This window comes from Knufia obscura (genome assembly GCF_036327395.1).
Source record: "Knufia obscura strain CCFEE 5817 isolate CBS 148926 chromosome Unknown scaffold_1, whole genome shotgun sequence".
NCBI classification, from domain to species: domain Eukaryota; kingdom Fungi; phylum Ascomycota; class Eurotiomycetes; order Chaetothyriales; family Trichomeriaceae; genus Knufia; species Knufia obscura.
The window spans coordinates 4220020-4243279 of NW_027042687.1; the positions used below are offsets into that span (position 1 = coordinate 4220020).

The 23260-nt window shown below is 50.2% G+C and overlaps 7 protein-coding genes across 7 annotated transcripts; 4 read left to right on the forward strand and 3 right to left on the reverse strand.

Moving 5' to 3' along the window:
* Positions 1 to 1141: 1141 nt before the first annotated feature.
* On the forward strand, positions 1142 to 3301 carry PMZ80_001603 (uncharacterized protein; the record flags this gene model as incomplete). Its single annotated transcript, XM_064870046.1, has 3 exons — positions 1142 to 2138; positions 2188 to 2316; positions 2544 to 3301. The coding sequence occupies 3 exons, from the start codon at positions 1142 to 1144 to the stop codon at positions 3299 to 3301; spliced, it is 1884 nt and encodes a 627-aa protein (XP_064735543.1).
* Positions 3302 to 4653: 1352 nt separating this feature from the next.
* On the forward strand, positions 4654 to 6234 carry PMZ80_001604 (uncharacterized protein; the record flags this gene model as incomplete). The annotated part of the gene is made up of 1 exon (XM_064870047.1): positions 4654 to 6234. The coding sequence occupies one exon, from the start codon at positions 4654 to 4656 to the stop codon at positions 6232 to 6234; it is 1581 nt and encodes a 526-aa protein (XP_064735544.1).
* A 2254-nt stretch (positions 6235 to 8488) lies between these two features.
* On the forward strand, positions 8489 to 10384 carry PMZ80_001605 (uncharacterized protein; the record flags this gene model as incomplete). Its single annotated transcript, XM_064870048.1, has 1 exon — positions 8489 to 10384. One exon carries the CDS (start codon positions 8489 to 8491, stop codon positions 10382 to 10384), a length of 1896 nt encoding a protein of 631 aa, XP_064735545.1.
* Positions 10385 to 11196: 812 nt separating this feature from the next.
* PMZ80_001606 (uncharacterized protein) lies at positions 11197 to 12067 on the reverse strand (the record flags this gene model as incomplete). The annotated part of the gene is made up of 2 exons (XM_064870049.1): positions 11197 to 11554; positions 11661 to 12067. The coding sequence occupies 2 exons, from the start codon at positions 12065 to 12067 to the stop codon at positions 11197 to 11199; spliced, it is 765 nt and encodes a 254-aa protein (XP_064735546.1).
* Positions 12068 to 12600: 533 nt separating this feature from the next.
* PMZ80_001607 (uncharacterized protein) lies at positions 12601 to 13251 on the forward strand (the record flags this gene model as incomplete). The annotated part of the gene is made up of 2 exons (XM_064870050.1): positions 12601 to 12663; positions 12718 to 13251. 2 exons carry the CDS (start codon positions 12601 to 12603, stop codon positions 13249 to 13251), a joined length of 597 nt encoding a protein of 198 aa, XP_064735547.1.
* Positions 13252 to 14390: 1139 nt separating this feature from the next.
* On the reverse strand, positions 14391 to 17825 carry PMZ80_001608 (uncharacterized protein; the record flags this gene model as incomplete). The annotated part of the gene is made up of 1 exon (XM_064870051.1): positions 14391 to 17825. The coding sequence occupies one exon, from the start codon at positions 17823 to 17825 to the stop codon at positions 14391 to 14393; it is 3435 nt and encodes a 1144-aa protein (XP_064735548.1).
* A 2539-nt stretch (positions 17826 to 20364) lies between these two features.
* PMZ80_001609 (uncharacterized protein) lies at positions 20365 to 21153 on the reverse strand (the record flags this gene model as incomplete). The annotated part of the gene is made up of 3 exons (XM_064870052.1): positions 20365 to 20736; positions 20787 to 20996; positions 21043 to 21153. 3 exons carry the CDS (start codon positions 21151 to 21153, stop codon positions 20365 to 20367), a joined length of 693 nt encoding a protein of 230 aa, XP_064735549.1.
* Between the last annotated feature and the right edge of the window lie 2107 nt (positions 21154 to 23260).

Sequence of the window (23260 nt, forward strand, 5' to 3'; positions counted from 1 at the left end):
GGTGAATCATCTCCATGGCCACTATAAACATTGATTATTTCTTCTATAGGGCGAACGAATGCACTATCCTTTTGATGGGCTGCGGTAGCGTTTGCGCTCGTGAAAAACCGAGCAGTTGGTGATGGGTGGGCGATGAATGTTAGCAAGGAGGTCGCCGTGTTAGACGACGTCCATGCAATAAGGTGAAAGTGACGCTATCATCAACCACATAGACGAGATTGAAATGTACCTGCATAGCGTATGCCACCTAAACGAGCATCACATCTTGCATGATCTCATAAATGGAAGTTTTTGAGTGGCTCGGAAACGAACGTGTTTTTTGTTGTCAACAGATCCGCTGCAACCTGGATTTCTTCCTTTGTGCGCTAGCTTCCGACCTGCTATCGCGTCTGCTATTGTATGGCCACGGATCAGACCGAAACTTACTGTAGACCGGCATGTTTGATGCTTCCCATTCCTCTTCCGAAGCACACGATTACATGGTAGAGGAAGTCAGCATCTAAGAACGAAGACGAAAAGGGGGACGGGAGGGCCAACGTCATTGAGCTTGGCGCCAGCCATCTGCTTTCCATCATCTTGCTTCCGAAACTTTCCTTCCTATCTCCTCAAAAACAAATACATCTCGAAGCTTCCAAATACCTTTCATAAAATTCGTGCATCTGTGAAACGGTTGTGTTTGTATCGACCCATGAAAGAGAACTGAAGCAGTGGAATTCACCATGGCGTCATCTCGGAAAGCGAGTCTGTGCTCCCAACGGAAGCAGAATCCGATCGCGTCCCGGAGTTGTGTTTCCGGTTAGTCCCTAATCAACTCAGTGTTGATTGATACGGTTCTTTCGTGCCTGGCCGTCGCTTGCTCTCGATGTTTCCAGTCCTGAACCCAATCCCGGTTTGTGCTCAAAGCCATGATGTTACATCACGGGGAAAGAATTGCGAAGCAAGCAACAGCAATGCAGTTGCTTGAAAACCATACAAGTACACATATGTGTTGCTGAAAATAGAGGAGCGAATAGATTGCCCATTGTGCTTTTTCTTTCCAATTTTCCCTTCCAATCATAACACTTGCAGGATCCTTGACCTCCTCGCCGCACCCAGACAGTGAGTCTTCTGACACACGCATCGAAATAGCGAGACAGACGCCATGGGCTCGTATGGTAGTCAACATGAGCTTTCAACAGCAGATATCATCGACATTCGATCGAAATCTGAAAAGTTGTTGTCGTCCAACGACATCGAAGTGTCTCTCAAAGCAAAACCGCCAAGCTTTCCATCCTTGCTACTGTGGAACGAGGAGGGCTTGAAACGTTTCGAAGCGGTTACCTACGCAAAGGAGTACTACCTTACAGATTGCGAGATCGAGCTCCTGAAGGAACACAGCCACGAGATAGCATCAAAGATTGAACCTCATTCTGTCATTGTTGAGCTAGGTAGTGGTTGTCTGAGGAAGATTGCGATCTTGCTGCAAGCACTTGACGAGTTACGGAAGCCTGTCGACTACTATGCACTTGATCTTTCACGTCCGGAGCTTGAGCGTACATTACAAGCAGTCAGTCCAGGTACATTCCAATACGTCAAGTGCCGTGGCCTTTTTGGCTCCTATGATGATGGCCTGGAGTGGTTACAACGATACGAAATTGCTTCCAGCCCAAGAGTAGTGCTTTCGATGGGCTCAACACTTGGCAGCTTCACAAGACATGAGGCCGCCGAGTTTCTTGGTGAATTCGTGGATGCTCTGAACAAGTCCGTGAACGGTGCAGTTCGAAGCGAGCCTTTGGTGGTCATTGGTCTGGATGGTTGCAAGGACGGAGATAAAGTCTGGCATGCTTACAATGATGCTGAAGGCAAGAACGACCAGTTCAATAGGAATGCTTTGAATTATGCTAATCACTTGCTCGGCGAAAACATGTTTCATCAGGACGACTGGGAACGTTGGGGAGAGTGCAATGACCAGCTTGGGAGGCATGAGCAGTATCTAATACCACGAAAAGACATCTGGTTCCGAGGACATTGTCTGAAAGCTGGCGAAAAGATCTTCGTGGTAGCAAGCCACAAGTATGATGAAGAGGAGCGATCGCATCTATGGGAGGGCGCAGGCCTGTCGGAACTTGCTGGATGGCAGACACACGAGCATAAATATGGTAAGTCACGCACGAAACCGAGATCCAACCTATAAGCTAACAGTTCTAGGGGTTTACATTTTGTCCACTAAACGTGCGAACTTAGTTTTCGATGAAGTCGGTCTCAGAATTTCCGCCAAGACTGACAGGGCAAGCATGGAGCAGCCTATTGCGCAGATCCGCGGAAAGTATTGTTCACGTCGAACAAAGAGATCTCGATGGGGATGACGCCGATAGCAACCCACTCGCGCCGCTGCCTTCCCATTGTTCGTGACTCTCCTTTGTTCCTCCAACGTCTTCAGCATACAAGTCCTCGAGCAGGATTCTCAAGATATGATTCCTCCAACCACCTCCCGCTTTAACAAATTGCGTATCTACCATAGCCACATCTATTCAAAAACATGCGGCAACCAATCGCCATTGCAGCGTCGCTGCTCACACTAGTCCCCTCCATTCTCGCAGTCGGCAGCGCCGTCGTGGTCAACAACTGCGGCTCCGATGTATATTTTGCCTCCGTCGGCCAAAGTGCTCACTCCGATATGGCGTTGATGAAAGGCGGCTACTCCGAACCATTCACCAAGGACAACGTTGGCATCTCCATCAAGCTCTCTCCCAGTATGACTGGTGCCGTTACACAATTCGAGTACACTTGGGTAAAGGGTCAAAATGTCGCATACGATATCTCGAATATCGATGGAAATCCGTTCTCTGCTGGCGGAATGTCGCTCGTCCCGTCGATGGAAGGAGCAGAGGGGTTCCCAAGCTGTGTGACAGTGAACTGTCCGGCTGGTCAGGATAAATGTGACGCGGCGTATAACCTGCCTGACGATGTGAGGACGAAGGTGTGTCCCGAGGATAGCGTTTTGACGTTCACACTGTGTACTGGTGGCAAACTTGCAGGTGGTGATCAGCCAGCAGAGTCGGCGACCCCTGCCGAAGGTTCATCAGCTGGTACTGGGCAGGGCGCCGACTCAGCACAAGCGTCTGCCCCCGCTGAACAAGCGGCTGCGCCTGCTCAACAGAATGCTCAGCCTGCTTCGTCTTCGAAGGCAAGCAATGCAGGGAACGCGGGAGGAGCGGATGCGGCAAATTCGGTAGCGCAGCAGCCGGCAGCTACCGCGACTGGTCGGGGGCGTAACCGTCAACAACAACGGCGCCGAGCACATTCACCTGGGATGATCTGATTTGATTGATTAGTGGAGGAATTGCATAGGAAAGATGCCTATCGGGTTGGATGCATGCTTGTGTATGGTTTGCTCTTAATTCTACGTCTTGCCGAAACTCTATTGTCCTCGCCTGCTTCATGCCACTTACTGATTGTACGTGCTCTTGCCGATGATCGACCTAATCTGTGAGGAGTGATGGATACAGAGATTATAAGAAGGACCAGCTGGCGTCCCTCATTGTGACATAATTCTGTTCGAGTCCCATTCCACCGTGCCATCGTGTGCAGTTTCCTAGAATTTCTTCGTCCGCTTTCCTCACTGTTGCTCGTTATAACCTATTGACGTTCCCTGCGACGCCCCCGGGACTGTTCGTGCTGCCTCGCTGTCATCTATCTCACCGTCTTCTTTGGCCTTCATCTAATTTTTGATTGTTTGCTCGTCTGGCGATTTGTTTAATAGCTTGGTGGCCGGACGGTCCATCATCGAACTTCGAACAACTGAGACTGTGATAGGGATGACTATATTTTGTACATCAATAAAGGCTTCACGGTCGGTAGTTAGCTCAATGAGCTGCTTCTCTAGACGGCGCAGGTTGTAGATGTATCTCACAAGTTAGTCGGGATATTTCTAAGTTGCATCTCGATATTGTGCTACAATGAGAGGCACATCTCGAACCCTAGATGAATGAAAAACGGTGGAATGTCCAAACAATTACGGACAGCGATTTAGCAAGATATTTGAGGTGAGCGAGTGAGCTGGATCTGGTGATGGAATACTGCGGCCGACCGAAAAGAGCTGATGCGTGGTTGGGTCGTATCGCTCCATTCCCATGAATGCATGCCTGTTTCGATCAATCATTTTCCGTCGGCTACTTGATGGATTCTGTTGCCTCCTTTCAGAATTACTGACCAGCAGCGAGTGAACAGAACGAGTTCGGTATTCTTTGACGCGAAATGAGCGCGTCTTCCACCAAGCACTGACTCCCCTGTCGCCAAGACTCCCGTCAAATGCTTGACCGCAAACATCCCTGGCAGTGTCGGGGACATCCGCCATGTCTTTGCTTTCACATTATCTGCCATGTAGATAACTTCATGTTGTCTCAACAGCTGCTGACCGATTCTCAGCCGTGTCGTGCCTGCCAACAGAAAATGGTTTCTGACGTAAAATTGTCTCCGCTGGACGGTCGCGATCTGCGCGCCCGGGACGTCATCGTGGACCTCGAGCTCAATCAGATTTCTGCCGTCGACAGGAGACTCATTTCACATATGACCAGGATTTCCTCTAGCATCCTTGTCTCTACATGAGCATATCGAGCAGCATCTTCACAATAGCAACATGAGCATGTCGAGCAGCATCTTCACAATAGCAACATGAGCACACCCGACCAAAATGCCTCAACCAGCACCCTCGGCCGCAACAAGTCAAAGAAAATCGTGACCTTCCCACCAGGAGATCCGGAAGATCCTCGAAACTGGCCAGAATGGAGGAAATGGGCTGTTGTAGGAGCTATCACACTGGTCGACCTTACCGTCTCCTGGGGAGCATCAGGCTTCTCGCCAGCGAGTGAGAAATTCACTGAAGACTTCCACGTCAGTGCTGAGGTTGGTATATTGGGACTGTCATTGTATGTACTCGGTTTGGCGTTCGGTCCGATGACATTAGCACCGCTATCGGAATACTATGGCAGGACATTGCTGTACGTTGTTCCATACGGCATCTTTCTGCTTTTCCTCCTTGGAACAGCTCTTGTCACGAACCTTGGCGGCTTCCTCGTTCTACGAATCTTGTCTGGTCTTTTCGCTAGCGTTACTATTGCAAACTTTGGAGGCACCATCGCGGATTTGTGGCCTCGGCATCAAATTGGTCCGGCAATGAGCCTATTTCTCTGGGCGGCAGTATGCGGGAGTCCTTCTGGATACTTCCTGATGTCCTTTGTTGCACAGACTCGAGGCTGGCGAGATGTCTTCTGGGCACTACTGGGCATCAACGGTGGATTGTGGTTGATCATGGTAGTCGTGCTGGTTGGCTTCAAGAATGAGACGAGACATTCGGTGTTACTGAGACGGCGGGCACTTCAATTGCGGAAACGAAACAACAGCAACGTGTCGGTCCCCGAAGAGATGAAGCAGAAAAGTCTGGGGCAATTATTCAAAGTTACGCTATCTCGACCATTTCGGTTCTTGGCTACCGAAGCCATCATTATGTTCGCGGCTCTTTACAATGGCTACCTGTATGGACTGTCTTTCCTGTTCAATGGCGCCTTCAACCTTGTCTTTGGTCAACACGGCTATAGCTTCGATACGATTGGTGTTGGTCTGTGCTTCCTTGGCCTTGTTATCGGTATTACGCTAGGTCCGATCGTGAACCTCTGGCAAGAGAGGCATTACCAAAAAGCAATACACTCACACGAAAGGGAGCCAGAGGAGCCTGGTCGTAGTGATGTTGCTGTCAGCAAGGATGACAACAGATACAAGAATATTCCGGAAGCGCGACTTCAACTGGGCAAATTGGCGGCGGTGCTGTTTCCGATATCTCTATTTTGGTTCGGGTGGACCTCGACACCTCAGTACAACATACACTGGATCGTGCCAATACTTGCGACTGTCGTATTTGGGTTCTCATTCTACACATTGATTCTTATGACATACATGTACGTGGAGGACAGCTATATGGTCTTTTCGGCGAGTGCATTGGCTGGTGCAGGATTGATCAGAAATTTGGCTGGCGCAGGGTTCCCATTGTTCGGTACGCAAATGTTCGAGAACGAAGGATACAACTGGGCTGGAACGATATTGGGTGGCCTGGCTATACTGCTGGTCCCGATCCCGTTCATTCTGGAGAGATATGGGACGAGGTTGAGGGCGAAAAGTCCTTATGCTAGACAACATATGGACGATGGTGATCTTGATGAGGATAGTGATCGAAGTGATGGCGAAGAGGAAGCGAGGTGAAGTGCCGTTTTGATGCAGCAGTCGTGAGACGAAAGCGCGGAGCTCGAGGTTTGTTTCCTTTCATTCAGGATTGCCCTAATCCTTCGCTAGAATCCCGGTATCGTCAGTAGTTTACAAAATGCTGTAACAGCCGTCCTCGGACCGTCTGCACCCATTTTCAGAGCAGTTGCTGGCTTTAGGCCTCAACGGCTCCCACATGGACAAACAATTACTGTTCGCTTAACCTGCCTGAGTTTGTGCTTATGGGCGGCCACTCTGTTTGTCCGTGCCGAGGACGGGTCGCTTTCTCGCCACATCTTCCATTACCAGACCATGAGTCTTTCTCGCCGTCTGGCTGCTTATCCTCCTGCTTTTCAAAATTGGACAAGGAACATTTACGGAGGAAGCATCCATGATGCAGCAGACTTCAAATTGGCATCTGTAATTTCCTGCTGTGTCTGCCAAACCTCCATAAGCTACATTTGGGAGACACGAGTATGAACATGGACTCGAACAAGGTGGTCACGACCGCGACGTAACAATACTAGCGTCATCCAGCCTCCGAACCTTACTGCAGCCGGTTAAGAGATGGAGCGGCCACGCATACACAAAAGCAACCCTAGAATTCTCTATTCACGATCGTCATTCGCGAGGATCAGTATATCTCGTTCGAAGCTTCTATATACATAAAGGTTACGTACTTCACTCCTCTCAAGGCCTATTCACAAGTAGTCCTCAGTGTTAACTAAAAGTATTTAAGATCCGATATCCTAAGACAAAGGTGCGTACCACTTACGCCAAGCCTTTCCTCAGTGAAAGGCGACTTCGCGTCTTACGGTACTTCGTGAACTACGGCTCTTCTACTAAGTAGTTCTAAACGATAGGACATAATAAACGAGCTTTAGAAGGAAGCGTAACGATATACATATACAGTCGCTGTGAATATTAAGCCTTCAGAGGTGGCCGTCCAGCAAGAAAATTATTGGGGTTGTTTTCGTGCATGCGTGGCCGCTCCATCTCTTGAACCTACACTTCTTGCTCCTTTAGCATTCAGTATTCTCGGCAGTCATGAATTTTAGTCAGGAATAATGCTTCTCCAGATTTCCTCTTCCGCGGGCCTACCCGTTCCGTTTTTCCCAGGATGATGTATTAGCCTTGGGCTTATTATGTCAAAAATCAAGCTAGCTGAGCTGCTCCAAGGATCAGTACGATCTTGTGCATGAAGACCTGCATACCTACTCACATCAGCACTTGACCATCAACCCCAGTTGTCCGATACGCGGTTTCGTAACCAGCGAAGAAAAACACAGCAGACGAACGTGCAAATTGGCTGTCGGCTACGCGGCGAGAATCCTGCATTATAGCTAGATAATCATGTCGTATCACTTTGACACTACGGTATCTCAACGTTGACAGAACTGCACGATTCTCCTCCACCGCTGATGGAGCTAATGAGGATGCTGGAGTGTCATATATGGAGCTCGGATTTCCGTTGGTACTCCTCCCACATACACTACTCATTGGCTGGCATGGATCTCGAGAGCCGCGATCATGCAGGGTTCTCTTGGACGAGCTGCAGCTTTTCCAGAACGAGCAGAGCCAATCGATGTTGGGTGCCGAAACGGGTTGCTTGCCAGGACATGGGTGGATGGTCTGCGTGGGCCATCGTGCTGAAAGACTGGTCAATACTCTTCTCAAGAGCTCTTAGCTGTGGCATCGGGCTCGAGTACTGCATACCATCAGATCAAGCTCTGATCACACCCGCACACAACAATACTTGTCGGAATGCTGAGGATTGAAGCTGAGCATGACTTCTCCAGGTTCTACCAAGCACCACTTCTCCGTTGTGGTGCATGTTCATGCTGACTACCAGAAGCTAGATATTCCATCGGTGAATATGTGACATCAGCCTCGATCTCATCATGCATGTTGGTGGTTGAATTTGAGGAAGATGCATGACTTTATGTCAACAGTGGGCCTACGGTCATCCGGCTCGACAGCATGAGCTTCAACTGGGCCCCATTGAGGCTGAAAGACGACATGATTGCTGTGAAATCGCAGAATAAAGCTGTCGTCGGAGGCCTGTTGACTTCAGCTTGCATGAAGATCTCCACCTGAGCTGAAGCTTCCAGCAGAAGATATGAAGCTCGATTAATGATGACCTTCTGACAGCCCTCTTCCACAGCATATATTTCCCTCACCTACGAGTCTAAGTACAAGCATTGTTCCAGTGAATCTCACATACAGTAAGAGCTCGCAGCAAGCACCGATCAACATGGAAACTTCTCACGTTGACACCTACAACAACCCTATCGCGCCGGAAAAGCTTGCCATCATGAAGCTCAATCTGCACGAGCACGAACGCAGCTTCTTCTCCGAGCCAACAACCCCCACTGGGCAGAAGTCCTTCGACTTCGCCAATGGCATGTCCTCTTCACGGTCGCAGGCGAAGCACAGCCGCCAAATCAGTCGCTCAGCCCGTCGCTCCAGCTCGTTCATGTCATCTCACCGCAATCAAATGTCGATGGAGCTCACATCCCAGGCTGAGGGCAAGTTCTTCGCTTTGATGGAACTCATGTCCAATGCTTCGCGCGAGGCTTCATCGCTCAAGGAGGTATGGTCAAGGATCATCTCTGAGCGAGAATCATTTGCTCGAGAGCGTGAAGAGTTGCTAGAGCAGATCACTGAGGTCTCTGAGGAACTAGAAGTTCAAAGCACTCAGCAGAACAAACATGGCCATGAAGCCGCCGAGAGAAAGAGACAAGTCGAGAAACTTCTGATTGAGCTGTCTACTGCAATCGCTAGCGTTTCCGCCGAAAAGAAGAAGGTTGTCGATCGTGACAACGAGCTCGAAAGAACCCGCAATGAGCTGCACGAAATCAGAGAGACCAGCACTCGCAGCCATACCGACCATCAGCGTATCCGGAGCGAACTCGATGCCATTCAGATGATGCTCAAGACTGCCGAAGCGGACCGCGACACCGCCAGGGAGGAAGCTGATCGACATCAGAATGAACTTCACAGAATCAATCGTGAGCGTACCGAAGTCAGCAGTAGGCTCACGGACATGACCTCGAAGTACGAGACATCACGCAAGGAGGTGCTTTCCATCACTGATCGTCTCAAGATGTACGATATGGAGAGGGAAGAGAATTACCTCGAATTCGATCGTCTCAAGGATGATGCTCGAAAGGCAAGAGCCAGAGCTGAAGAGTCTTCAAAAGACCTGCTTGAAGTGACCGAAAAGCACGACAGGCTTCAACGTGAGGTCAACAAGCTTCGGGAGAGTGTCAGAGTCGCCGAAGATGAAAGAGACGAGCGCTCGCACACTCTTGAGCATCTTCGTCGTGAGCTCAAGACAATGACGGTCAATCGTGATGAGGCAGACGAAAGATGTTCTGATATCACCTTGAAGTATGATCATATCAAGCGCGAATTGCTCAGCATCAAGGAGAAGCTTCGAGATGTTGAGCTCGAGAAGAATGATGCACAAGAGAGTGTTGAGAGAACTCGTGAGCAACACCGACTTGTTATCGTTGAAAGAGATGAGTTGCGAGATGAAGCCACAACAGCACAAAGAAAGGCAGACGACAACCGCCGACAAGTCATCAACCTCGCAGAGTCCTTGCGCAAGGCCGAACTGGCACTCAGTGAAGTCCGTGCGGAGAGCTACAACTACACGGAGCGCATCAAGGTTCTCGACCGTGAGCGCGATGAGGGACGAGACAGACACGGGCATCTCAACAATGAAATCAATGATCTCAAGGAGAAGATCGTGGTATTCCAGGCTGAGATCAGAACCATCACCGATGCTCGTGATCGCCTTCGTGGTGAGCTTGAGAAGACTAGACAGGAATACGAGGAGATCACCGAGACTGTTACGACATACAACGATGACAGCAAGGAGCTCGAGTTTGAGATTGAGAGTCTGCGGACAATGTTGAGGGAGGCCCGAGAGCAGAAGGAGAGGGCTATCTCAGCTCGCAACACAGCTGATCGCGAGAGGGATGATTACATTGCTAAATACGAAGAGAAGTGTCGCGAGATGGAGCGGTTCGAGGAGAGTGCGGCAAGTCACTATCATCGCAGCAGTGAAGGGAGGACATCGTCGTCCAGAGTCGTAAGCTCACGAAGCAATGCTACGACCGTCAATCATAGTAGCAGTGGTTGACTACGCCCGGGCTATAGCAAGGCGAGGTTGTCGTTTGACCCATGGAATGGATGGGGGATGGACAGGACGATTGCGACTGTTTTGTATGCAGGTGGCAGATATTGAAGGATGACAGTATACGGATGGAGTAATGATCAAAATTGCAAGGAACATGGTTCTCCAGACTTTTGATCGTGCAAGCATGTGTGAGATCTCTTGTCAGGGTTACCATCCCTACCCTTGTCCGGATGCAGATCCTCGTTGTGTCGTTCGTAGCAAATCTATCTGGTAACCTGGATACAATACACTCTTGCAATTCGAAGATACTGTCTCCGCCAGACGTTCAACGCGGCCTCCCGGAAGCACAACATTTAGGCAGTGCAAGCAGCTATTTGGGACGTCAAGGTGGAGGTGGTGGAAGATGTCTTACTGTGAAGTGTAATGTAGGATATATCGGCTGGACAAGAACTGTAATGACAAAAATCAAGCATATATCCACTTCCAATCGCTCCTTCCACAATACGGAGTACTTGGTCGTACCCTGGTTCTTTGGTGAGTACAAACTCTAATTTGTATGGCAGCTCTGGCGAGATTTAGAGTTTGTACTCACCAAAGAACCTGGGTGCGACCAAGTACAGCATTTCCACAGCTTGCCGACCTGCAGTTGACGACAGCTAAACGCAATGACATCATGGTCTTCTATTAACCAAAAACTCATGAGGCGTCGAACGATTTCCAGAAATTTGAATTCATCAATAATAATGTGTAACCCACAGAAAGCATTGTACAGTACTCCTAACAATGCTCTCAGAAGTCCTTCCCAACCGATGAACTCACTTTGAGCCGTCAATAATCCCCACCGTCGTCCCGCTCCACCGGCTCTCATAAGTCTCAAGGTCGCTAGCAATGAAATCTGCGTTCTGTTCAAGTGTGGTCGTATAGCGACTAGCATTAATGGCGCACACAAGCGACTTCCCAATCAAGGGGATGTACTTCATCCACGAATCATGCCATGATGGTGGAGTCGTGGCGTTTCCGAGTAGTTTCCCATGTTGAGATTTCGCAGGTACATTGATGTCTGAGGACTCGGGGGTCATGGTGCCTGGGCAAAGCATAGACCAGTCGACCGTGTCCGGTGGGAGAGATCTGAGAAGGCGGAGGTTTTGGCGGTGTTCGAGGTAGATGGGGATACTGCGGGCTGTTAGTCTCCCTGGGTCGCTGAAACTCCGAGCTGCTCTTCTCGAAGGAGGTATGAACAGGGCGTATAAGGTGAGATTGCGATCGTGACCACACTTACTGATTCGAGAGCATCGATTCCGACCCTGGGTAGTGAAGTACCCCCAAGCCAGCTAAGAACCAAGTCCTTAACGGTTTCTTCCTATCCACTCCCGCTTGTCGTACACCATCCAAGACTGCACGAAATATGGCGGGCAGATCACTTTTCCCCCATGGGGGTAAGGCTGCTAGACCGGCGGTATTGACAACAGCATCACAGTTGGCATCCAAGATGGCTCTCTTGATTGAGGCTGGATCCTTGGCGTCCCCTTGAATAACGGTAATTTGGCTGTACACAGAGGCTGGAAGAAGGGACTCGAGTTTGTTCGAGGATCGGACGAATGCAATGACGCTGTGGCCATGTGTGAGGAGTGCTGCGACGAGGCGAAGACCCAGGTTGCCCGTTGCTCCAACAAGGAGGACCTTCATAATTGCTGTTTAGTTGCACTGGCTGGAGTAAAAGGCTGCTGGTTTCCGTTTCTGGTTCGAAAGTGACTGGTACATAGGTATATAACATATCTATATGGCTTCGGGGTCGGGACATTGACTAAGCCGGACACTAGCTGGGATTTGATCTGTGGGGTTTCTAGGTGGAAGATGATTGGCCCGCGGGCCTATTATCAGGCCGGCAAGGTCGTCTTTGTTTCGCTTGACCTGCCCGCAAGACATCGGCCAACTATTTCATCAACAGCCATCCGCCAGCCTAACGACAACGAAGCCACCGCTCCAAGCACAGTCTGGGCAGGTTTGGTGGTATGATACTTGATTTGTCCGGCGGGTGACCGACTTGCCGTAGTCGTGTTGCGGCGCGATGAGTAAACCTCAGGCAACGCATTTTGGATAGATGTGTCAGCATTCGTCCATGAGTTGTACACGATTTTTGTTTCAGTATATTTGACGCCAACCTCATGCAACTATGGAGGTAAGTTGCATCAGGCTGTGCTGGTGCTGGACAAGCCAATATGTCTTCTCAGTGGGCAGATAAGCCGTATCCTCTTATTTCGACTGATCCATTTTCGAAAGATGTACGTTTGTCTTTTCCCTACTGAGTTTCTGCATTACTCACTATATTCTCCTAGCCCTCCCACGCGGCATACTATGTTGCAACGCAGATGGCACTTGCCCACAACGGCATACTCCGAGGCTTGAATTCAATCTACCTCCAAGCAACGCACATACCGCGCAAAGACCTAGACACAGTCCGAGACTTCCTGACATATTGTCAATGCTGGTCTGAATCTATGCACCATCACCACGATATGGAAGAGGAGCACTTCTTCCCGAGCATAGAGCAAGTAACAGGCGTCCAAGGAATCATGGAACGCAACATAGAACAACACCGAGCATTCACGCCAGGATTCAATTCGTTTCACGAGTACGCCCAGACATGTCCTCCAAAAGACTATGACGGGCAGAAGATCCAAAGCCTCATCGAATCGTTTGCGGAGCCGTTGAGTCAACATCTGCACGACGAGGTCGACACTCTGCGAGCTCTCGATAAGTACGATAGCGAGCGTGTACGGCAAGCTTACAAGCGACTGGAGAAGAGCTTGATGGATACAGACAATGTTAGACATATTTTGGCGCATAAGCGAGTTCATGACCGTCACTAACCCCAGTCTTAGTATCGAATCGGCCCACTTGTTTTTGGAACAGCTGACAGGAGCTTCGAAGGCGGCATGCATGACTTCCCGTCTGTACCCTTCTTTGTGCCTTATGTTATCCATTACTGGTTTGCTAGGCGGCATCGTGGCGCTTGGCGATTCAATCCGTGCACTATGTGGAGAGATCCTAGAGAATTGGCCTTCAAGGGTGTAAGCACAGTACCTTGATTGCAGTCCACATATGTGGCGGTACTCCAGGTGAGCAAAAAGATTGCTCGCTTCATGGCTAGCACCGATCGGTACTTGTCTGCTCGGCGCGGTTTTATAAAACGTGTTCTAGTAAGGGGTCTTGAGGGCGATGGGCGGAGCGTGGGGAGGGTCCACGAAGGTGCGGTCGGACTGAAATTAAACATGACAGTTGTGCGTGGTAAGAGGGTAAAGGACGATTATTACTCGCCACAGAGACTTAGGACAAGCGCTGTCTGCCTGAGGCATTAACGAGCGCAGCCAGTCTGGGGAACTGACGTAACAGGAGATCGGCGTCGATCAAAATAGGGATCACATTATACCATGGAAGCCACAACACGTGCGTTATTGCTCCTATCAAGCTCTACCTCGTCGTCTAGAGTGGTAATGTGGGATACATTCGCCAGACAAGGTGGTGCCAATAGCAAAACTACTGTTTATCCACCCTGTATCGCACCTTCCACAGTGGCCAAATAAAACGGAGGCAGACTCGGCATGCTTCGAAGACACGATATCGCGCAACCATAAGTAGATGTGGATTGATACTCGGCACTACAACGTGGTAGCCTCACTGGGCAGGCCCGTTAGCACTGAACCCACTGTGCAGCTCAATCTTCTGTCGCGAAGGCAGGCCGATATCAAATATGGGTACTCGCGCCTTGCAGTCCGGCTAGCACACACCAAGAGAATCCCCGACACCCAACAAGACGAGCCAATATATAACGTATCCTATATTCCTATGCGCATAGCCAAACACCAGCTCAATAACCAGACACAGAACCAATGCCACCAAGCCCAACCGCCTCAATAATAACAATAAGCAGAATCGTAACCCCCAAGCCACAAACGAGCATGAAAAGTTCAAAATCCAACACCGAAGCCAACCATGAACCGAGAGAAAACTATACTCCAGCCAGATTCGTCCGCTCTAATTTTATCGATAGGCCATCAACGCCTAGGCCAACATTGTCATTACCTACCCTTTGCTGCGGTTGTGCTTTTTGTGTTGAGTCTGAGAACGTGCTGCCAGAAACTGGACTATTCGCTTCGCTGCCGGCTGAGCTCGTTGTGCCGACCTTGCGCTCGATAGGCGATAGTGTACTTGGTGTAGGTGAGAATGTCGATGTCGAGGTCACCCGCTTCAGTCTCGGAGTGCTGCTTTTCCGTGTCCCTGCGCTTGCCTGCTTGACCAGCTTCTTCTGCCTCACAACCTGCAATGTCGACTCAAGTTCTCGTTCGATCTCGTCAAGATCAAGGTCTACGTCAGCTGTTTCCAGCTTCTTCTTATATGTCCTCAGCATTCGACTTGTCTGCTCGGATGCCATGTTCACCGAGCTAAACTCACTAGGCGCACCAACTGTACTCATTCGCCGTTCTTGAGCCTTAGCCCTGGCACGTAAATCACTAGGCACAGAAGGTGGTCGCCTAAGCCTCGCTTTATTTGCTTTGATTTCCTGCTTTGCAGTCGGCGTTTCTTGAGGTTCTGGCGACTTACTGAGCCACTCCGACTGCCTGGTGAAGAAGTCTTTCGACACTTCGCCTCTAGCCGGTGGCTTCTTCTGCCGCCTGGTTGCGTAAGCAGGCGGAGAAGGAGATCTCCTTTCCAATTTGCCTCGTTCATCTGCTGATGCTCGTCGCCTAAGCGCCGGAGACGTATTCTCATCAGCCTCTTCGATGGCGGATGAAGCTAGTGCAAGCCTAGATCCTTTCCTCTTCAGTCCCGGTCTGGCTGGAGATGGATCTCGTCGGGACGGTGACCTAGGCGGAGCATCTTTAACAAAATTAGCAATGTCGAGTTTGGTCAGCACCTTCCTGAGTGGTGGTAGGGTCGCTGGGCTAGCTTTTGCGGGTGTGACGTCGGAGTCGTGGTTGCCTGTAGCCTGATCCTGCGTCAACTCAACAGCAGGTGTCAAAGCTATCTGAGCATCTGGTACCACAGACCACAGCATGATGGTGCTATCCAGCCCAGTTGAAACGAAAGACTTTGTACTGGCCACATGCTGCCCGGTACTATCCCCGAGCAGCGCGATATCGCTGATACCTTCTGTGTGCGCATTCTCTTTGGAGATAAGATGTTGCTTCTGTAAATCGTAGACTCTGACAGACTTATCTGTGGAAGAGCAACCGACCAAGATGTCGCGCAACTTTCCCAATTCCAAGTTTGCGGCCACGCGTATGCTATTGAGCACAGCATGATCATCCGAATCCGTCTCGGTAACCTTGAAACTTTCCAAAGTCGTACCAGTGGTAAAATCAATCTTGGTGACATGCCTGTCCAACGTCGATACATAGAGAAGGTCATCTTTACCGGGCACTAAACACATCGACAAGGGTGAGGCTTTGATTGTGATAATTCTTGTTTGCAAAAAAGCGATAAGAGTTTCTCTGCCATGATCTCGTGTTACCTTTTCCCGCACCACGATCGTTCGATCAGAAGAGCAGGACAGTAAAACACCACCATCGTGGCTGAATGTTAGCTGATTGACAGCTGCAATGTGATCATCCGTGGTTTGCAGCAGATCCAGATTCGTGTCTTGTAGCCTGAATACCTGGACCATGCGGTCGCGACTGCAGGTTGCCACAAACTCTGATGCGTTGTCAAAGCAAGTATCGTTGACCTCAGCACTATGAGCTCGCGCTGTATGCAGAAGTTCCCACTTCTCACATTTTATGAGCTTGAGCACACCGAAGCGGTCTCCGGACACAAATACACCGCGCTGTGAATGTCTTAGCACTTTCAACTCGTTGCATGCTGCATCTTCGACATCTGATCCTTCGTCAAGCTCTATCTGCTCCACTCGCAGTAGCTGCGCATCGTTACTCCAAAATCGCACTTCGCCATTCTTAGACCATGTGAAAAAGGCACCAAGGCTGACAGCTGGATCCAGTGGCTGGACACCGGCTACCGGCCCATTGTGCGCTGACAGTGGTCTCTGGCTCGTGGATGGTTCCTCTGCATCGGTACTGGATAGCACGAGGTTAGATTCCGTATCAATACAGACAGTGTGCTTTGTCAGACATGACACAGCGATTGTCCCTCTTTGGCTCAGCTGACTAAGACCCAATGACTGTCGGAGCGCAGACCGTTTTGGTACACGAGAACCAAGCTCAGTAAAAGCAGCACTCGAACCTGCTGGTGCCATTGGCGGCTCTTTATGACCCAGCAGGACGTCGACACTAGTTTCCTGCATCTCACCACCCCCACCAGCCCACACTAGACGCCGCGGCCCTTCCCGAAAACCCATGGCCCCTACAGGACAAGTTTCATGCCTCACAGGCTCAATATGTGCAGGAGTCCTGCTTATGTCAACCCGACAGAGCGTGCCGCCGTCCGTGCAGATCAGCACATCGTGTTCCGTTATCGCAACGGCACAGGTGAATGTGACATCAACCAGATCTCCGAGGAGACAGTTGCGCCCGGCTAAAGGTGTGGGCCCGGCACTCGAAGATGGATCGATGGGATACCGGAGCCGGGACCTCTTGCTCGGCGAGGCCTGTTCGTGTCCCGGTAATTGCCATATCTTGACATGCCGGGTCCCAGCGGTTATGGGTCTCAGACCACACCACGTCATATGGCAGATATTAGTGGTACATTTGTTCGTCGCACAAAGCTTCACAGCGCCCGTCTTTGAGTTCACACTCCAGATGAACAGGAAGCCATCATTTATTTCACCAAGTGTAGCCAGAAAGCTCGAATCCGGACTGAAGGCCGCACATTTCACGCCCCAAGTGTGGTCGCTGATGATGGCGAGCGGCGTCTCTGTGCTTGCATCTTTTGCCGTCGCATACAGGAGCACTCGTGGGTTGTATCCGGTTTCCCCAACGGCAAGAAACTTGCCATTTGGGCTCAGTGAGACGCACTTGACAGATTTTATCCTCTCCCTGGCAGACCACGTCTTTGCATTCTCGTCCTCTGGTAATGTGCGATTCGGAGTTATGTTTTCCTGCTCTTTCTTCGGGGTAGCGAAGGCAGACCGCTTGCGCGAAGGGGTCGAGGTGGGCGTTGAATAGAAAGAAGTCGATGGGTTCACGGCAGTGGCAGCGGGCCGTGCACGGAAGTACCGCCGTGAGACAGTATTGTGCCCGGTGACTTGCGCTAGGACAGCCACTGAGCCGGCGCAATAAGCAAAGGTATTGCTCTCCGGACACGCTGACAGACCGCCAGCGTTCTTTGTAGTTGTTCCGATGACATGATCAAGCTGCAGAGTAACAGGCGACTGTTGAGGCTTGTAGACAGAGTTGAGCAAGAGTTTTGAATTGGGAGTGTTACCAGGCGTCCTTGAAGTAGCGGGACTGTTAACCCGATTGCGAAGGTTGTATGGATGATGTGTCGCCATGTCCAATACGTATTCGAGGCGGTAAGCCTAGCCCCATGCTCAACACCCGCCCAATGGTTATTGCTGTACTGGAATATACATGCTGTAACCTTCAAGTACGAATGATGGGGCACATTCTTTCTTCGTGTTTCTGGCTGGCGCGGAGGTGCTGGAAGGTGGGAAGAATCGGAGGTGACCGAGAGTAGAATTGTGTGGAAATCGCGACTGCTGTTTCGGTGCGCGACGTGCAGGTGGTCGTCGCTGTCAATCTGCAGATGCCAACGTGCGAACAATAATGACTTTGTGTGATAAGTTGTCGCCGCAAGTTGAGTGTATTTGTTTTACTGCCTTGGGTTAGGCTTATTGGATGCCATGTCTAGCACCAAGCTCTAAGCTTCGGCAGCTTCTCGCCTGAGATGAACTCATCGCAGTGAAGCGATCCGAGCCCGTGATTGGTTGTGCAGACCTACGGAGGCGCGTCCCAAAAGTAATTACGGCGCTAAACTATAGTTTCCGCACTATCGAGCGCTACGCTTTGCTTATAGGCGCTTCAGGCATAGAACGCCTGTAGAGGCCTAGACATTAGGCTTATCGTGCATCACTTCATGCTTGTTAGATCAGAGCCTAGTAGGCCTATCCCAGCTAAACGTTTGGGGCTCGAAAGCCTAAGCGGCCCCGGCTAACCCTCGACGCTGAACATTAACACTAGGCTAGTAGCTATCACGTGCGCTATGAAAATAGCGCGGTAATTACTTTTGGGACGCGCCTCCGTAAAAGATCCAAGATCTGGCGGCCAAGACCGCTAAAATCTAGAGAACTTGAAGGACAACATTATTCAGCGTGGAAGTCTGAACCTGCCACGCCCCAGAAATTCAATGTGTCCCACTAAACATTCCCCAAATATGAGTTGAGTTTTGTTCAAAAACGCTCATTTCAACGTTCGGGTACGTGCCTGTTCATTTTGTGAAAGTCTAATCATCGTCCCTGACAGTACGTCGCACACTTCGGGCAGACCAATGCAGGCTTCGCATTACTGGCTGCTGTAACACCATGTATAGACGTAGAGGAGCGCTGCAAGCAGTGTAGATATCATTGACGATGATCTACGCTTGAGCCGCACTGATGGCAGTGATCTTTAGGAAGCTGTTGGCTATGCACCTCGCCATTGCTGCCACTCAGCTGGTCTGCTTCATTCCTGGTGCAAGAAGCTTGGGAAATGGATGATGGGCTCAGGTTCCATCCATATTCGTTTGCAACAATCTAACAATCTTCATAGTGCTCAGAAACGCGAAAACTGTCATCGCAGGTTGAACTTCCATCCGGCAAATGCCGTATTGAAAACGGATATCTCTCGGCATGCGTGTCTGTTGTTCTTTTGAGAAAGTGCAAGGATGCACCCCTCGCACGCCTTATCTAATGCTCGGATACGATTTCCCACTACGCGCTCTCGATAATGACGAAACGTTGAGCAGAGCCGCAAAGAACCTCAGGCTGTAGGTAGCGTGATTGCTAAATTCAGCGCAAGGTGCAGGTGACACGCGTCAACAAGTGGATATACTGTAGTAAGGCACAACACATATCTCCCATGTTGCATTGCTGCTGTGCCTATATGCAGTACTGTGGTAGCGGCGGCATGAACGAGATCGCGAGCGAGATCAGACTCCGTCGTTGGTCGCCGACCGAACTCATCGACTTACATACTGTGCGAAGCAAAGTAACGACGGGCCTGACAGTGCCTGACAACAGAGTTTTCTAGTCTTGGTTGTATTGCAAGAATTCTTGACACGACTCGTACAGTAGACCATTAACCCGACTACACAGGAAAGTGCCGGCTGACATCTCGGAGCCAATAACCTACTGTGTAAGCATCGAGGAACCTTTTCGCATATGCATTCCACGCAGCAGCAATCTCCACGTCACCTATAATAAATTTAGCTTGAGCGTGCTGCAGGGCCACGCATCTCACTCCAGCAAGACAAAGAGTTACAAGTACGAGCACGAGAAAGAGTACATAAGCGAGTTGTCAAGCAGCCAGAAGCACACGCGAAAACGACATTAAAGCAGCGCTGAGTGGGACTAGCGACGATGTTCACGCTAGCAACAACCGTGATCCTGGGCGATGTTCCTGTCCTGGCAGGCGGGGCTTGCCTGTCAGAATTCTAGCCTTTGTGAAGTTGAGCTTTGGTTTAATTGACATATCACCTGGCCCACGTGTACCGTGGCTGAACATGCTGCAGAAAAAGAAGTCTAGTGAGCACTATCGGACTGCCATTGTTTTGAAAGAAGCTTCTGCTGTCCCACCAGTGGTCCGGTATCCCGCGTGGGCAGGTCAGGGCGCAACCTCCCCTCCGGAGTCCATCAATCCCATGTACAACGCTTAGTCCTCTTGTCGCCAAACTCCCTCGCAAGCAGCAAGCAGTGGAATATAGTTTGTCAAAGAAAATCATGTCAGATAGCCGCCAGATCGACATACAGAAGGCTGTTGGTATCATTAGAGCCGACGTGTCATTCAGTCCCAACGCCTTCGCCAGTAACGCAAGCAGAATGTAAAAGCACTCCTTCACAGCGAGTCCTCAAATGAGTGTAGAGCAAACTCAGAGTTCAGGTCGATGGGTCCTTTATCGTAATAGGTGTCGCTGGGGTTATATATCATGTCTGTCGAGGAGAATGCGTCAAATTTGTCGAACTTATCTGATATCATCAGGTCGCCGAAGGAGGAATCTTGACAATGTCTGACAGCAGTGAGCTCGGTGGAGAGCTCTGCTATCCGACTGTTGAGTCGCGACACTTCATCGGCTTGCTTGGTATACGATTGAAGGAGATCTTGGTGCTTCTCGTGAAGTTCCTCCAGCTGGTGTTCGAGACCTTTGACATGTTTCTCCTTGCGCTCGCGGAATGCTCGTTGCGATGCACGATTTTGTGCTCTCCTTCGCTGCTACGCAATAAGCTTCTCGTTCAGTGATTCTGCAGCTCATCACATACCAAGTGCATGTTGGGAGTAGTGGCATGTTCAGCACCGGATTTAGATGCGTCGCTTCGTTTTCTCCTCCTGTCCTTCTCGTCCAATGCGCTGGATGTGAGCTCGACAGGGATCTTGCTCGACGTTTGTGCGGGGTAGAAGTTGGCAGGTGTTGCGCTGTATTGGTACATCTCGTATGGTATGGAACCACCAAATGTCATTTGGTTCACGTGCTAGCCGTGTTAGCGATGGTATCATTCGTCATTGAAGTAGACATACTGGTGAGTTAGGACTAGAGGAGTCTGAGTTACTGTCAAAGTAGAGACCGTTCGAGAAGATCGTGTTGCTCGGCGACGCCGATGGCGAGCTCACATAGCCGTGAAAATCCATTGATGTGTATGTGGACGTCATTCGAAGCTTGTATAGGAAAGAGTTATTCAAGTTGTCGATCTGAATCGGTGCTTGCGGTTTGTTGTGGTGATTGAGAAAGGACTTTCACAAGATAGTAAGAGGCGACTGGTGATCGGGCAATATTATAATTCATCTCGTCTGGGAATTGTGAGCATCTTCCGCGTGCAGAACGTTAAGGCTAGAATGTTTTCATGCACAACCCACGCTGCTGGTAGATTTGCGACAGGGATTTCGTTGACCGACGGAGAGAGGGGTCCTGGTACGTTGCGCTTTATGCTAGGTAGCAGCGGCCAGCGTGGTGCCAGATCTCAAGATTCATTCTCGTCCACTACATCAAATATGGCCGACTTCCAAATTGGGGTTAGTGAGTGTATGAAGCCCGAGACGTGGCTGTCGAGACGGCGCAAGAACTCCTAGCCGGGTCTTGCAAATGACGGTCAAGGCATCTGTCCGGCAACGGTGCTAACACCTTGCACGACCAATGCTTGGCCACGTTTCGAACAGTAGAAGGTTCTGCCAGGTCGGCTAACATGAAGCTTATCCAGAATCTGCTTACTTGATACGTTTTCTGCTTACCGATGGGGCCAAGTCTCGGTCTGTCCGCTTTCAGATTAAGGCACTCCCCAGCAGCCAGTCGTTCTCCTTCACCCTTCCCATTTCTGGCAGGTGCAGTCCTTCGGAAAGGGCAAGTCGTGGCTGGTGACTTGAGGCTGGTGAGGTCTTGGTCAGACCGGGACAGAAGAGGGCTGAACCAAAGTCACGCCGTCACGACGCGCTTTGGCGGAGCAGGTTCGCCCGCGAGCTCCAAGTTGCATATAGACCCTGTCCCATTGCCTAATTGGAAATAATGGGATGTCTGACAACTTTTTTCTCGCGTCTACTTGTGCTTGTGCGGGAAGTGGAAGGGTACTGGTTCGAGCTAGAGTCTTTTGGGAAAACGCTTCGATTGGTTCTCAAATTTCCCGAAAATCCCATTATCCGAAGAGGTAAGTAGTTTCCAGCCATGTCGCTTTACAACTCGATAGGTGCACATATGCGAGCGAGTCGACTGTAACTGGAACAAGTTTTTCGGCAAAGATGTTCGAGGCCAATGACACTCGTCCCTATGTCACTTCGTTGTTGATTGCTGACATTAGCAAAAACCAATCACCTACCTGATACATGGGTAAACATTTAGTCGGGGTGCCTTGTAAGAAGGTTTGAAACAATCAGCCTCAACCAACGTCATCACGGACATTGCGTTCGTCGCCTACTATGCAATCCGACAATTGCCTAAGGCGACAATTAAAACATCCGACATATGTCCGAGAAGATGATACTTATACTCTTGCGGGACCTTTGCAACGTCATTATGCCATGACCTAGAAGCGATCCGTGCTTCGGAGTGAACTGAAGAATAAGATGCCTCTGTAAAATCTCCTTGATGAGCAGACTTGGAAGCCGCAGTGTTGCTCAGCAGTGGCTTGGAGAAGAGGCTATTTGGCATACCTGTATGCGAAAAGCGTTGAAGACATCATGCGCAGCGCAGATCCACGCATACCCCGGATTCGACTCAAGCGTGGAATAATGCTTCGAGAAGTCTCCAAAGTCGATCATTATGCCCAGTCATGCGGTGAGTTGACTCCATTCAGTCAAACACGGCGGCCGCCTCACCTGCCAACTTTGCTGGTGTGACCGTTCATCTCGAAATTCCACACAGTGATTGGAAAGAGGTGTATTGAGCCTCAGAGCCAGCACCTGCTGGAAAATTGTGACATACGTTGCTGCATACTCGATGTCGTCCAGCGCTGTGTTTGCCAGAAAAGGTATGCCATACGGGGTGAAGACTGCCTTCTTCATGTGGCAGGCGTAATACCATGGCGGAAATGTCCTGCCTGTTCTTGCTTGTGAGCGGGAGCCGAGAATCACTGAACTCGTGTTTGAGCGGCGAAAGGCGGATTCGATTGGGCTGCACTTGAATCTGCAGGGTGGGGTGATGATCTGGACAAGGATAAGCACATGCGGCTCTTAGGTGGCTGATTATGTCAACAAGGTGGACTGATCTGTATATCTGCACAATACAAGCCAAGCGCAAGAATATGCAAGG